Source organism: Mycosarcoma maydis, chromosome 2, assembly GCF_000328475.2.
Source record: "Mycosarcoma maydis chromosome 2, whole genome shotgun sequence".
NCBI classification, from domain to species: domain Eukaryota; kingdom Fungi; phylum Basidiomycota; class Ustilaginomycetes; order Ustilaginales; genus Mycosarcoma; species Mycosarcoma maydis.
In genome coordinates this window covers 735,584-748,587 of record NC_026479.1, presented here as the reverse complement: position 1 = coordinate 748,587, position 13,004 = coordinate 735,584, and the positions used below count along the sequence as shown (strand labels likewise).

At 54.5% G+C, this 13,004-nt stretch overlaps 3 protein-coding genes across 3 annotated transcripts; 2 read left to right on the top strand and 1 right to left on the bottom strand.

Annotated features, from left to right (window-relative positions):
• Positions 1-344: 344 nt before the first annotated feature.
• Positions 345-2,843, bottom strand: UMAG_11271 (putative AAA family ATPase CDC48; the record flags this gene model as incomplete). Its single annotated transcript, XM_011389092.1, has 1 exon — positions 345-2,843. The coding sequence occupies one exon, from the start codon at positions 2,841-2,843 to the stop codon at positions 345-347; it is 2,499 nt and encodes an 832-aa protein (XP_011387394.1).
• Positions 2,844-3,775: 932 nt separating this feature from the next.
• On the top strand, positions 3,776-5,590 carry UMAG_01055 (uncharacterized protein; the record flags this gene model as incomplete). The annotated part of the gene is made up of 1 exon (XM_011388721.1): positions 3,776-5,590. One exon carries the CDS (start codon positions 3,776-3,778, stop codon positions 5,588-5,590), a length of 1,815 nt encoding a protein of 604 aa, XP_011387023.1.
• Positions 5,591-8,670: 3,080 nt separating this feature from the next.
• On the top strand, positions 8,671-12,297 carry UMAG_01054 (putative pyruvate carboxylase 1; the record flags this gene model as incomplete). Its single annotated transcript, XM_011388720.1, has 1 exon — positions 8,671-12,297. One exon carries the CDS (start codon positions 8,671-8,673, stop codon positions 12,295-12,297), a length of 3,627 nt encoding a protein of 1,208 aa, XP_011387022.1.
• Between the last annotated feature and the right edge of the window lie 707 nt (positions 12,298-13,004).

The window sequence follows — 13,004 nt, the reverse complement described above, 5'->3', positions numbered from 1 at the left end:
CTCCGATTCTGATTCCGCCTTCGCCACACCCAACCTCGATCAGCTTTGCTGCTCATCCATCGCTCGTTCTCATGCCTCGGCACAACATTCCATCGGATCTCACCCATTTGTACTCATACAATTCCGCCATTCACGATTGTTTACATCACTACAATCCACGATTTTTCTTGGCTCACTCCCTCACGCTCGTGCTTGTGTTTAGCCCAAGACAGCCTCACAAAGCTGTGGTGCGTAACTAAACGTAATGCGTATCCATCAAACCAAGCTGGTAGAATTGGCTCTCTTTTTCATTCTGACACTAGCAATGAAGAAACACGTACAATATCTAGACGACGAGAAAGGCATTAAGCGTATAGGTCATCATCGCCGGCGTCGTCATTGCCAAAGGCAGCGCCACCTGCTCCGCCAGCGCCACCAGTCTGCGCTGGGTTCTGGCCCTCAGGGAAGCGGAACGAAGTACCAAACGAGCGTGCTGACTGGAGGTTCTGTGCGAACAGCTCGTAACGGCGAATGTCACCGTCCGATACGGATCGGCGAGCGAAGCGCATGGCCTCTTCAAAGTGAGCTCGGGTGATCTCAGGGACAGGGTCATCCTCCTCCTCCTCAGCAGCAGCACCAGCAGCGGCGTCCTCTTCCATCTTGACCTCACCATCAGCATTGGCCTCCTTCTTCTCAATACGCTCGCGCTCGCGCTTGATGTCGGCTTCGATCGACTCGCGGATAGCCAGCTTGGCAGCACGCTGACAGATTTCGGCAAGATCGGCACCAGAGAAACCGTGTGTGTGCTTGGCAAGGAAGGTGAGGTCGACATCCTCGGCGATGGGCGACTTCTTCAGCGTCGCCTTGAGAATCGACAGACGCGAAGGCTCGTCGGGGAGGGGGATGTAGATGAGCTGGTCGAGACGGCCGGGACGCAGGATAGCCGGGTCGATCTGGTCAGGTCGGTTGGTAGCACCAATGATGAAGACGTTCTTACGCGAGCTGACACCGTCCATCTCGGTAAGGATCTGATTAATGACACGGTCACCAGCTCCACCGCCATCGCCAGATGACGAACCTCGTGACTTGGCGATGGCATCCAGCTCGTCGAAGAACATGACACATGGAGCAGCAGCACGCGCCTTGTCGAAAACGTCTCGCACGTTAGCCTCCGACTCACCGAACCACATGGTGAGCAGCTCAGGACCCTTGATCGAAATAAAGTTGGCTTGGCACTCGTTGGCAATAGCCTTGGCAAGCAGCGTCTTACCGGTACCAGGCGGTCCGTAGAAGAGGACACCCTTGGAAGGCGCCATGCCGTATTTGAGGAACTTTTCGGGATGCTCGACGGGGTACGAGACGGTCTCTTGCAGCTCTTGCTTGACCTTGTCGAGACCACCAATGTCCTTCCAAGTGGTAGTGGGCACCTCAACCACCGTCTCTCGGAGAGCCGACGGGTTGGAGACGCCGAGAGCGAAGCGGAAGTTCTCCATGGTGACTCCGAGCGAGTCTAGCACCTCGGCATCAATTGTGTCCTCGTCAAGGTCAATGAGGTCCATCTTTTCACGAATCTGCTGCATGGCAGCCTCGGAGCAGAGGGCGGCTACATCCGAACCGACGTAACCGTGAGTCTCGGCAGCAATCTGCTCGAGATCGACGTCGTCGGCCAGCTTCATGTTCTTGGTGTGAATGCGCAGAATCTCGAGTCGACCAGTGGGGTCGGGGATACCAATGTCGACTTCACGGTCGAATCGGCCGAATCGTCGAAGAGCAGGATCGATCGAGTTGGGTCGGTTGGTGGCGGCCATGACCACAATGTTGGAACGCGCCTTGAGACCGTCCATGAGGGTGAGAAGCTGTGAAACGACACGTCGCTCGACTTCACCGTTGGTTTTCTCACGCTTGGGTGCAATACTGTCAATCTCGTCAATGAAGATGATGGCGGGGCTGTTCTTCTCGGCCTCCTCAAACGCCTTTCGCAGGTTCGACTCGGACTCTCCGGCCATCTTGGACATGATCTCGGGACCATTGATGAGGAAAAAGAAGGCACCCGTTTCGTTGGCGACAGCACGAGCCATAAGCGTCTTGCCGGTACCTGGAGGACCATACATGAGCACACCGCGAGGCGGCTTGATACCGATCGATTTGAATAGCTGCGGGTGTCGTAGAGGCAACTCGACCATCTCACGGATCTGGGCCATCTGTTTGCGGCAACCACCAATGTCGTCGTAGCCGACATCTGCGAGGTTGGCCTCCTCATCTTCGCGCTTGACCGGTTCGCCCTCCGTGTGAATTACCGTGTCTTGGGCAACAATGCAGAATTCGGCAGGATCGGTCTCGATGACCTTGAATTCGACAGCACGCATACCACCACGTACGGTGAAAGTGTCACCCTTGCGAACGGGACGGTAGGCCTCGAGGAAGTAGGGCTTGAGGTAGACGTCAAAGATGTTTCCAGTAAGACCCTCGACGCTATCGTCAAAGGGAAGAACGTGAATGCGCTTGCCGTACTTGATGTCATGGCAAGCATGAATAGAGACGAGGTCGCCGAGCTTGACGCGGAGATTGTTTCGGGCTACCTTGTTGAGGCGAATCTTGGAGTCTTCGGTATTTTCATCAGAGAGGCAGATCAACACTGTGTCTCTACGCTTCTTTCCCCTGAGCAAGATGGTGTCACCGCGAAAGAGGCCGAGTTCGTCCATCTTGGCGGCCGACAGACACGCTACTGAGTTGTCATCTGTCGTAGACTCCTCGACGAACACCTTGTTAGGTGACTTTCGCTGACGTAGGATGGCAGTTGCGACCTCATCCTTGTCATCGGCGGGTGCTGGCTTGGGAGGATTGGAAGGAGCAGGGTCGGACATGATTCAACAGTTGATGGTGTTGAAACAAGAGGACAGGATGTGCTGATTAGTTGTGTTGAAGTGGAGGCGCATTGCTGAGTTCTGTGCGCAGTCAATTGCGTGGCGGATCGATCACTAAATTCGCACGGCACATTCCAGCTCAGCATTCACGATTCGTGATTGTGGCTCGAGCGCTTGCCTGTAGGCGCATCTCTCCCGACCGTTTGGTTAAATTATTTTCGAATGTAGGATATCACACCTTAACACTACAAATCTGAAAGAAATTACAAAAGATGTAAGATCGTTGCAACAACAAAAATATTTAAGAATATGACACGTGACCGTGGCTAAGTGAGCTGTGGTCGTGGGCAAATCGAAGATATTAGTTTGATATTCACGATTCACGATGCACGATGCACGATTCACGATTCACGATTTCCCGATTCACCACCTGTGTGAGTGTGGCCGTGGAACTTGGGACGTGGGAATTTCCCGTCTCATTTCACGTGGAAAAGGTAACCATTCGCGCAACAATTTTGTGGGGAATAAATATCCACAGATACACGTGAGCTTCCTGGTACAGTCGTGAGTCGTGGAATCGTGAATAAGAGCGCTGTCAGGTCCCCGTTGAAAGTCGCGAGGTTTGGGGCAACTTGGATAGCCGCTGCATTAGCCTTGTCTTAACCGACTTGAACGATGACGTGTGATTTATTCGTGATTATTTGCAAAGAACGCCGATCGGAACCCAGGTCAAAGCGGGGTAGGTCCACGTTGGTCTGCTTTTTCTTCATCACTGTTGCTCTCACGACACCATCTATCTATCCCTGTTCAAGATGCCTGCCATCGAGCCTCGTGGACAACGCGATGGCTCGGAGCAGCCGAGTGCGACCGCCTCAGCATCAGCCGGAGGCGCACCGCTACGTCGCAATGCGCCAGCTATGCGCTTGCCGCCGATGACCAAGGTGAAGCGAGATGGAGACGACTCGGAAAGCGACTCTGCTGACGAGTACGCACGATGGAAAGCTAGCTCGGGTCCGACAACGCCCAACCTCTCCGAGACAGCAGCTCAGCTACGACGAAGTCTCAGCGTCACTGGCTTGCAAGAGCTTGCCCATACGCCAAGAAGCCAAATCCGCAAATCGGCTGTCAACAAGGTATGGCGACCGCAGGACGAAGTGGCTCGAATTCCCAGCGACTGGGAGCGACTTGCGGTTCACGTAGTGCGAGGTGGTCTCAGGGCTGGTAATCTGGCTTTTGCCTTGAGAGCGACGCTCATGCTCGTGCTCGAACTTGTCAAGTCGCTCCGCACCCGGAAGTTCAAGGGCAACTCGTATGGAGTCGCACTGTTTGGACCTCGAAACTTCCGCTTTGCAGCGATGTTTGCCATTTGGGCGTCGCTCTACAAAGCGATTCACAATGGGTTGCGGCTGCTGACCCCACCGCCGGTCAAGAAGTCGCGGTCACGCTCAGGTAGCGCCATGTTCAGTATCGAAAAGGCAGACGGCAGCAGATCGCCAGAAGAGCCTCTCAGCGGAACCTCGACGCCTCGCTCGGGTAGCGCTGCATTGGAGGGAAAGTCGCCCGAGGAATCGGCAAAGGAGAGGGCCAAGCAGAAGCGGCGTGCCTTTATGCCCGATCCGCGCTCCAAAGTCTGGCATGCCTATGTCGCCGGTGCCATTTCCGCGTTGGCTGTGCTTGTGGAGAGCCATGACAACCGTGTCAGCTTGGCTCAACAGCTGTTTGTGCGAGGCCTGGAAGGCTCATACAATGTTGCTCATGAGCGTGGCTTGATCAACATCCCCTACGGTGCCGTCATCACCTTTGGTCTAGCCTGTGGTCAGATCATGTGGGCGTGGCTCGAGGCGCCGGACTCGCTGCCAAGAGGCTACAGGAATTGGATCACTCGTGCATCACAGGTCGCACCGCGCGTGACAGACATCTGGCGCGACATCCGACACGAAGGGAAGGTCGTCGACGCCGACTTTGCCCTCAAGTGGTTCCCAGATGGCAAGGTGCCCGAGCCTATTTCGGTTAGCCCACTTCGCTACGCTGATGTGCCTGCGACCTCGATGAACCGTCGCGGTATCAAGGGCAAGAATGTTCGCAGGATTGTCGAATGGATGGACCAAACACGAAAAGGAAACCCAGGAGATATTGTCGACTGTGCGCTGGTACACCCATGGGAGACAAGCCACTGGCGCAGCCCCGTTGACCGTTTCATCGAGGTGACACGCTGGATCTTGCCCGTGTATCTTACGCTGCACTTTGTTCCTGCCATCTTTTTGCGTCCGGGCAAGTTCCTCAAGGATCCGCTTGGTGCGACGCTACGTTCGCTGCGGGGCTCGGTGCGATCCTCGTCATTCTTGGGCGTCTTTGTCATCATCTTCCAGACACTCTTCTGTGCACAGCATTCACTTTACAACTACATTCAGGCAAGCGAGAGGCTCCGACGAATCGTGCCCACTTGGTTCTCGCGCATGCTCATTAGCTCGTGGATCAAATGGGTCACGGGCTTCCTAACGTGCCTGTCACTCTTTGTGGACGACTCGAGGCGTCGAGCCGAGCTGGCAGCCTATGTGCTGCCCAAAGGTATGGAGAGCGCCTGGTCCGTGCTTAGGAAGAAGTCCTACGTTCCATTTGTGCCGGGCGGTGACCTCTTGCTCACATCGGCAGGTATGTCGCTCGTGATGGGCACGTACGCTCAGAATCCAGAGCTTCTCTCGGGTCTGGTCCGCCGAGTCGTGTATCAATTTGTTGGCCGCAACTAGATGTTATCTCTTGTACAAGTCTACCGATTATACTTGTTGCCCGATGTTGAATCATAATGCTCTCATCTTTGCCTTACATCTCGAATCCCTGTCTTCGTGATTGCCCGATCGCGAAGGAACATTCCGTCTAAGTCTGCAATTTGCGATTCACTTTGCGGGTGAGCACGGAATTATGAGCTTGCTTTTGTGAGGAAACTTGGAAGGAGTCCGGGCCGGTACCCCCAACACATGAGCGTTGCAAGCGGACGCACTTTTGCGAGCAAGACAACCCGTGTACGGGATTCGAGTTTGGCCGGGAGAACATGGTTGTTCTTGTCTGCAAAGTTTCGAGCCGAACTCGAAACGTGGGGCAAGGGTGTGAAAGAGAGCGTCGCAGGCTTCAGGCGGCTAGATGGGAAAGAATACAGTTGCCGGACGCGGGGTGCATGAAGCGGAAGAAATCGGGTGCCGAACCACATGCGTCTGATTTCAGGTGTGCTGCGTTCCGCTTTTGTGTTCTCGTTTGACTACTACTGCTTCGGAACTGTGATTGTCTTACAATGCAACAGGATTCCAGGATCGTTGGCCACAAAAGCCGAACAAGTGCAGAACTGGGTGTCTTCGATCTCGAGGTTTATGGACAAGACACAGCACGTTCCCGAACGTCGGACAAGCGGTCCAGGATGATGATTCGTGATGGAGGCCGACAGGATCGGTGAGATCTACTTCGTGCTTGCTTTTGCGCATCATTCAACACGTCTGACCTGACACTTCTGGCTGCGAGGAGAGAACGGTCCATAGAGGTGTTCTCGTCGCCAACGAGGAACATCGTAGCAACCGCTCTAGTCTCCCGCTGCGAACAGAGCAGACGGTTGTCTCGGCCAAATCTGAGTTTACCTGCCGATCTTACATTCAGTTCTGTTACCCCAAGCACGAAGCGCCCCACAGTCCTCACGCCTGTGTCTGTGACATGCTCGACGGGAATCTGTCTCGTGTGTCGCATCGTCTTGTACAGCTCCTGATCGCTTAAGCTAGGCTGAGTGTGAACGAGAGTATGTACTTTACCCTGATTCGACGTTTTTGACATTGCTGAACAGCAGAGACATTCATACGAATGGGCCGAAGTTGAAACGAAGCAAAGGAGAACAGAGCTAATAGCATGGCTTTCTCAAACAGCAGCCATTCGTGATTCACGATCACGGATTATTGAGGATTGTGGATGGTAAACCCACCGAGACTTGACCGAACAACAAGCTTCTTCATTCTACTGCACAGACAGACTCTACTTAATGCTCATAGCAAACCCAGCAGGATGGTGGCTGATATCGCATCTACGTCGACCAATCATGAGAGGAAAATTTTGAGCTTTGAGCTGGTGTCGGCAATTGATCAAGTGGAGATTCTGCCCGCTTCTCTACCACAAATTAATCAACGCGAGGGAGACGTCTCTCTTGCTGGCTTGTTCTGTATGCGCGCGGAAGCTGATCGATAACTCGAGTTGATATTCGTGATTGTTTTCGGTCCGTGTTTGTCTTGATCTGATCGTATCGCTTGGCGCCTGGACCTAGGCTATGACGTGGCCGCATGAGTCTTCCGGCGTAATGTCAAGATGCCAGATAACGGATCTACCTAAAGCCTCGTCATCAAATTCGGCTAGAGCGCTCGCCACGAATGAGAAGCTCTGTTCCTGTAACTATCTCTCTTGCGAGCCGGCTCGACTAGACAACGACCTTCAACAGAAGAGCAACACATACACTCCGGAACGTCATTTTCTCAAGATCCGTGGATGGTGACTCGAGGTAAACGAAACGGAAGGTGTTTCCACCGGATCGAAGATCGAAGGGATGGCAAAGTCAACTGAGCGAGACAGGAGGAAACTTGGGTGTCGTTTTGCTGGCTATGCAATGATCCACGCGGCCATGCCAAGAAGCAAACAGCATCGAGTCGACCAACGCGCAATTTCGAGACGACTCCAATCGCCGGCAGCATATAACCAGAAAGACGTCTCTCGTGGGTAGAACCTCGAAAGTTGTGAGTGAGCTTGCTGGCATTTCTATGTCGGTCGTATCAGGATGCGGCTTTAGCGCATTTTCACGCAAGCGGGAAGCAGAAACACAAGATTTAATTGTGAATCGTGAATCGTGATTGTGAACCGTGAACCGTGAACCGTGAACCGTGAATCGTGAATCGTGAATCGTGAATCGTGAATCGTGAATGAGTTGCGATCCTCGCGTTGATCAAAATCCGCCCGTGCACGAAAAATCAGAAAATCCAAGGCACAAGCAGTTGAAAACACCGGAGCGGCAAGACAAGCACAGACCTCCCCCCCATTGTGGCCATAGACAACCTCCTTATCTGGAAGCTTGGCTTGAATCCGTGAATCGCTGCACTGATTTGCCCTCGTCCATCGGACCGCTTGCTCGGCGTAGTTGATCTAGCTTGCTGCAAGGTCGAAAGACCTTAGCAGCCAACGCCCAATGAGCAAGTGTACGTTTCAACAGCATAATGCGAGCGAGGAAAATGTGAGCAAGAGATTGCATCGACATGCGTGATTGCTCCGCTTGTTTTGTGCCCGAGGCGCACAGGCGTTACGTGTGATGCTCGCTCAGCCGCCTGCTGCGTCGTCCACTCATCGAGTCCAAACATTCAATACTTTTGCTGCGGATACACAATTTGCTAATTTCCTACAAATTCAAAGTATCGGTCTCGACGCTTGTGTTGCTCATTCTGTGTATCTGCTTGCCTTTTCAATTTGTGCCTTGATACCCCTCCTAGAACAGCAAATCAGCTTTCTTTCCCACCATCATTACCTCTTGATCCTTCTCCGTTTCTTTCCTTTGTCTTTCCCCGCCCTCTTTCTGATCCGTGACGATCTCCACCTCCTTCTCGTCAAGGTTCGCCTTTGCTCCTCGTGTCTTCTCCCTCCTTTGGTCAGACAGAGGCCAGCGAGTGACGCCGCAAGTGTACCTTTTCAAGGTCCATTGTACTTCCTTCCCTTGTCTTTTGCTGTCGCCATTCAAGGACTCCTTGATCTGCGTTGATCGGAATCGCACATCGCTGCACAAAGCTCAGGCAGACTTGGACTACCTCGACCAGCAAAAATGCCTACCGAGCCCGAGACCGCGCAGGCTCCGGCCGGTGCTCCCAGGAGCACCTTTGTCGACACCTTCGAGAGCCAGCCCGGCACTCCAGGTGAGAGAACTGGCCACCTTTTCCCCACCATCCAGCGCATCCGAAGCAGCATGACAGGTGAGGCTACTGGTCCATTGAAGAAGCTCATGGTTGCCAATCGCGGTGAAATCGCCATCCGAATCTTCCGTACCGCCCACGAGCTTGCCATGACCACTGTCGCGCTCTACTCGTTCGAGGACAGGATGAGCGCCCATCGATACAAGGCCGACGAGGCCTATCAGGTCGGTGCAGGTCTCAACCCCGTCTCAGCCTACTTGGCCATCGACGACATTGTCCGCATTGCTCTCGAGCACAAAGTTGATATGATCCATCCCGGTTACGGTTTCTTGTCCGAGAACCCTCACTTTGCCAAGAAGGTCGAGGAGGCCGGCATTGCTTTCATCGGGCCCCGCCCCGAGACCATCGATGGTTTGGGTGACAAGACCAAAGCCCGTGACCTTGCCCGCAAGGCCAACGTGCCCATTGTGCCCGGTACACCCGGTCCCATTGCCAGCTACGAGGAGGCCAAGCCATTCGTCGAGGAAGTTGGCTTCCCGGTCATCATCAAAGCAGCTATGGGTGGTGGTGGACGAGGAATGCGAGTCGTCCGTAAGATGGAGGAATTTAAGGAGTCCTTTGAACGTGCTGTTTCCGAGGCCAAGTCGGCCTTCGGTGACCCCACTGTCTTTATCGAGCGTTTCCTCGACCGACCTCGCCACATTGAAGTGCAGCTGCTTGCCGACGGTGAGGGCAACGTCGTCCACCTCTTCGAACGTGACTGCTCCGTACAGCGTCGTCACCAGAAGGTCGTCGAAGTGGCACCTGCCCCCAACCTCCGCGACGACGTGCGCCAGGCCATCCTCAGCGATGCTGTTCGTCTCGCCAAGACGGCCGGCTACCGAAATGCTGGCACTGCCGAGTTCCTGGTCGACCAGCAGAACCGATACTACTTTATCGAGATCAACCCCCGTCTGCAGGTCGAACACACTATCACCGAGGAGATCACCGGTATCGACATTGTCGGTGCTCAGATCCAGATCGCTGCGGGTGCTACCTTGGCCGACCTTGGACTCAGCCAGGAGACCATCCAGAAGCGTGGCTCCGCCATCCAGTGTCGTATCACTACCGAAGATCCCGCTGCCAACTTCCAGCCCGACACGGGTAGGATCGAGGTCTACCGTTCTGCCGGAGGTAACGGTGTGCGTCTCGACGCCGGCTCCGGCTTTGCCGGTGCTCAGATCACGCCACACTACGATTCCTTGCTCGTCAAGGTCTCGTGCCGTGGCGCGACCTACGAGGTGGCACGAAGAAAGATGCTGCGATCCTTGGTCGAGTTCCGTATCCGCGGTGTCAAGACTAACATCCCCTTCTTGTTCCGTCTCTTGACCCACGAGGCCTTTGCTACCGCCAGCACTTGGACCACCATGATTGACGACACACCTGAGCTCTTCAACCTGGTTCAAACCAAGAACCGAGCCCAGAAGCTGCTAGCCTACCTCGGCGACGTCGCAGTCAATGGCAGTTCCATCGCCGGTCAGGTCGGCGAGCCTGGTCTCAAGGAGGAGATTCAGATTCCCAGCTTCACCGACCCCAAGGACCCGTCCAAGCCTCTCGACACCACCAAGCCGTGCACCGAGGGTTGGAGGAACATCATTATCAACGAGGGACCCGAGGCCTTTGCCAAGGCTGTTCGAGCCTACAAGGGAACGCTCATCATGGACACCACATGGCGTGACGCCCACCAGAGTCTGTTTGCTACTCGTCTGCGAACCATTGACATGGTCAACATTGCCAAGGAGACCAGCTACGTACTCAAGAACGCCTTCTCGCTCGAGTGCTGGGGCGGTGCCACCTTCGACGTTTCTATGCGCTTCCTCTACGAGGACCCTTGGGAGCGTCTGCGCAAGATCCGAAAGCTCGTGCCCAACATTCCCCTGCAGGCGCTCGTCCGTGGTGCCAACGCCGTAGGCTACACTGCTTATCCCGACAACGCCATCTACGAGTTCAGCAAGAAGGCCGTTGAATGTGGTCTCGACATCTTCCGTGTCTTTGACTCGCTCAACTCGCTCGATTCGCTCAAGCTTGGTATCGACGCCGCAAAGAAGGCCGGTGGTGTCGCTGAAGGTACCATTTGCTACACTGGTGACGTTGCCAATCCTAGCAAGCACCCCAAGTACACGCTCGAGTACTACCTCAACCTCACGGACGAACTCGTCAAGACCGGAATCCACATCCTCGGTATCAAGGACATGGCTGGTCTGCTCAAGCCAACTGCCGCCAAGATACTCGTTGGCGCCATCAGGAAGAAGTACCCCGACCTGCCAATCCACGTCCACTCGCACGACACGGCCGGTATCGCCCTTTCGAGCATGCTCGCCTGTGCGGAGGCCGGTGCAGACGTGGTCGACGTTGCCATCGACAGCATGAGTGGTCTCACTTCGCAACCATCGATGGGTGCGCTCGTCAGTGCTCTCGAGCAGACCGGTCTCGGTGCGGGCATTCGCCACGAGGACATCCAGAACCTCAACCTGTATTGGAGCCAGGTGCGTCAGCTCTACCAGTGCTTCGAGGCCAATGTCAAGGCTTCGGACTCGTCGGTGTTCGACCACGAGATGCCTGGTGGTCAGTATACCAACCTCATGTTCCAGTCGCAGCAGCTCGGCCTTGGTACCCAGTGGAAGGAGATCAAGAACGCCTACATCCAGGCCAACAAGCTTTGCGGTGACATTGTCAAGGTGACGCCCTCTTCCAAGGTGGTGGGTGATTTTGCTCAGTTTATGGTCGCCAACAAGCTCACGGCCAAGGATGTCGAGGAACGCGCCGACAAGCTCGACTTCCCCAGCTCGGTCATCGAGTACTTCCAGGGCTACCTGGGCACACCGCCTGGCGGCTTCCCCGAGCCTCTGCGAAGCAAGGTGATCCGCGACAAGAAGCGCATCGATGGCCGACCGGGTGCCAGCATGGAGCCCATTGACTTTGCCCAAGTCAAGAAGGATCTTACTGCCAAGTATGGCCGTTCGATGAGCGCCACCGACGCCATCAGCTACATCATGTACCCCAAGGTATTTGAAGAGTTCCAGGGCTTCCTCGACCTGTACGGAGACCTGAGCAACCTGCCTACACGCTACTTCCTTGGTAAGGCGCACCCGGGCGAGGAGTTGCACGCCTACATCGACCGCGGCAAGCTGCTCATTGTCAAGCTGCTCGCCGTGGGTGCACTCAACACCAACAACGGTACCCGAGAGGTGTTCTTCGAACTCAACGCCGAGCCTCGAGCCCTCACCATCGAGGACCGAAGTGCTGCGGTCGAGACCGTCAAGCGTGAGAAGGCCTCTTCAGACCCTGGCAGCGTCGGCTCGCCTTTGGCCGGTGTCGTTGTGGAGATCCGTGCCAAGGAGGGTCACTCGATCAAGGCTGGCGACCCATTGTTCATCATGAGTGCCATGAAGATGGAGACGGTCGTTTCGGCACCCGTCAGCGGTCACGTCAAGCGCGTCCTCGTTGAGCAGAACGACTCGGTGTCCCAGGGCGACTTGCTCTGCGAGATCGAGCACTAGGTGGTTTCAAGACAAACAGAAACTATTTTTTAAACAAACCCAAGAAAGAGAACAAAAAAATCAGATGTAGAAAGAAGATGATGATCATAGTTCCGCAATAGTTACGTGTTTCTCAGTTTCGTCTATTCGCAAGCAAGTGACGTGTGGCTACGATGTATAGTGCCTTGTGGGACGAAAAGGCGGAGAGTGGGTTGGGGGTTTTGAGTGGTTGCCGGCGGTTGCAGCAACAACTGGTCGTGAGAGACATGATGGGCTGGAGTGTTCAAGTGGCTGTGATGTGGAAAACGGTACTCTGTATCTGAGTGTCATTTTGTGTGTGCTGTCAAGTACTGTATGTGAGCAAGAAACTTGAAATTTTATTACGAATCGTAAGAGTGGCAAGCTCGACGTAATCGTGAATCAGCGGAACAAAAAAAGTTGGGATGAAACGGTTTGTTGTTCTAATCGTGAATCATTCGATGCTCACTCACGACTCGTTTCCAGTCCGTGATCATGCGATTGTGGCTGCACTGATGAACGCCGTATGGCGGAGCTTGAAAAGAAAGATCAAGTCGACAATCACGAATTGCTCGTCGCCGTCACCAGATGCAAAGTCACTAGATAAGCTTCGGATGATGTGATTCAAGCTTGGCCGTTTCTGAAGCCACGCTTTTGCTCGAAAACACAGACTTGATCGCTTCGTGGTAAGTCCTCTTGCTTTTTTGGCA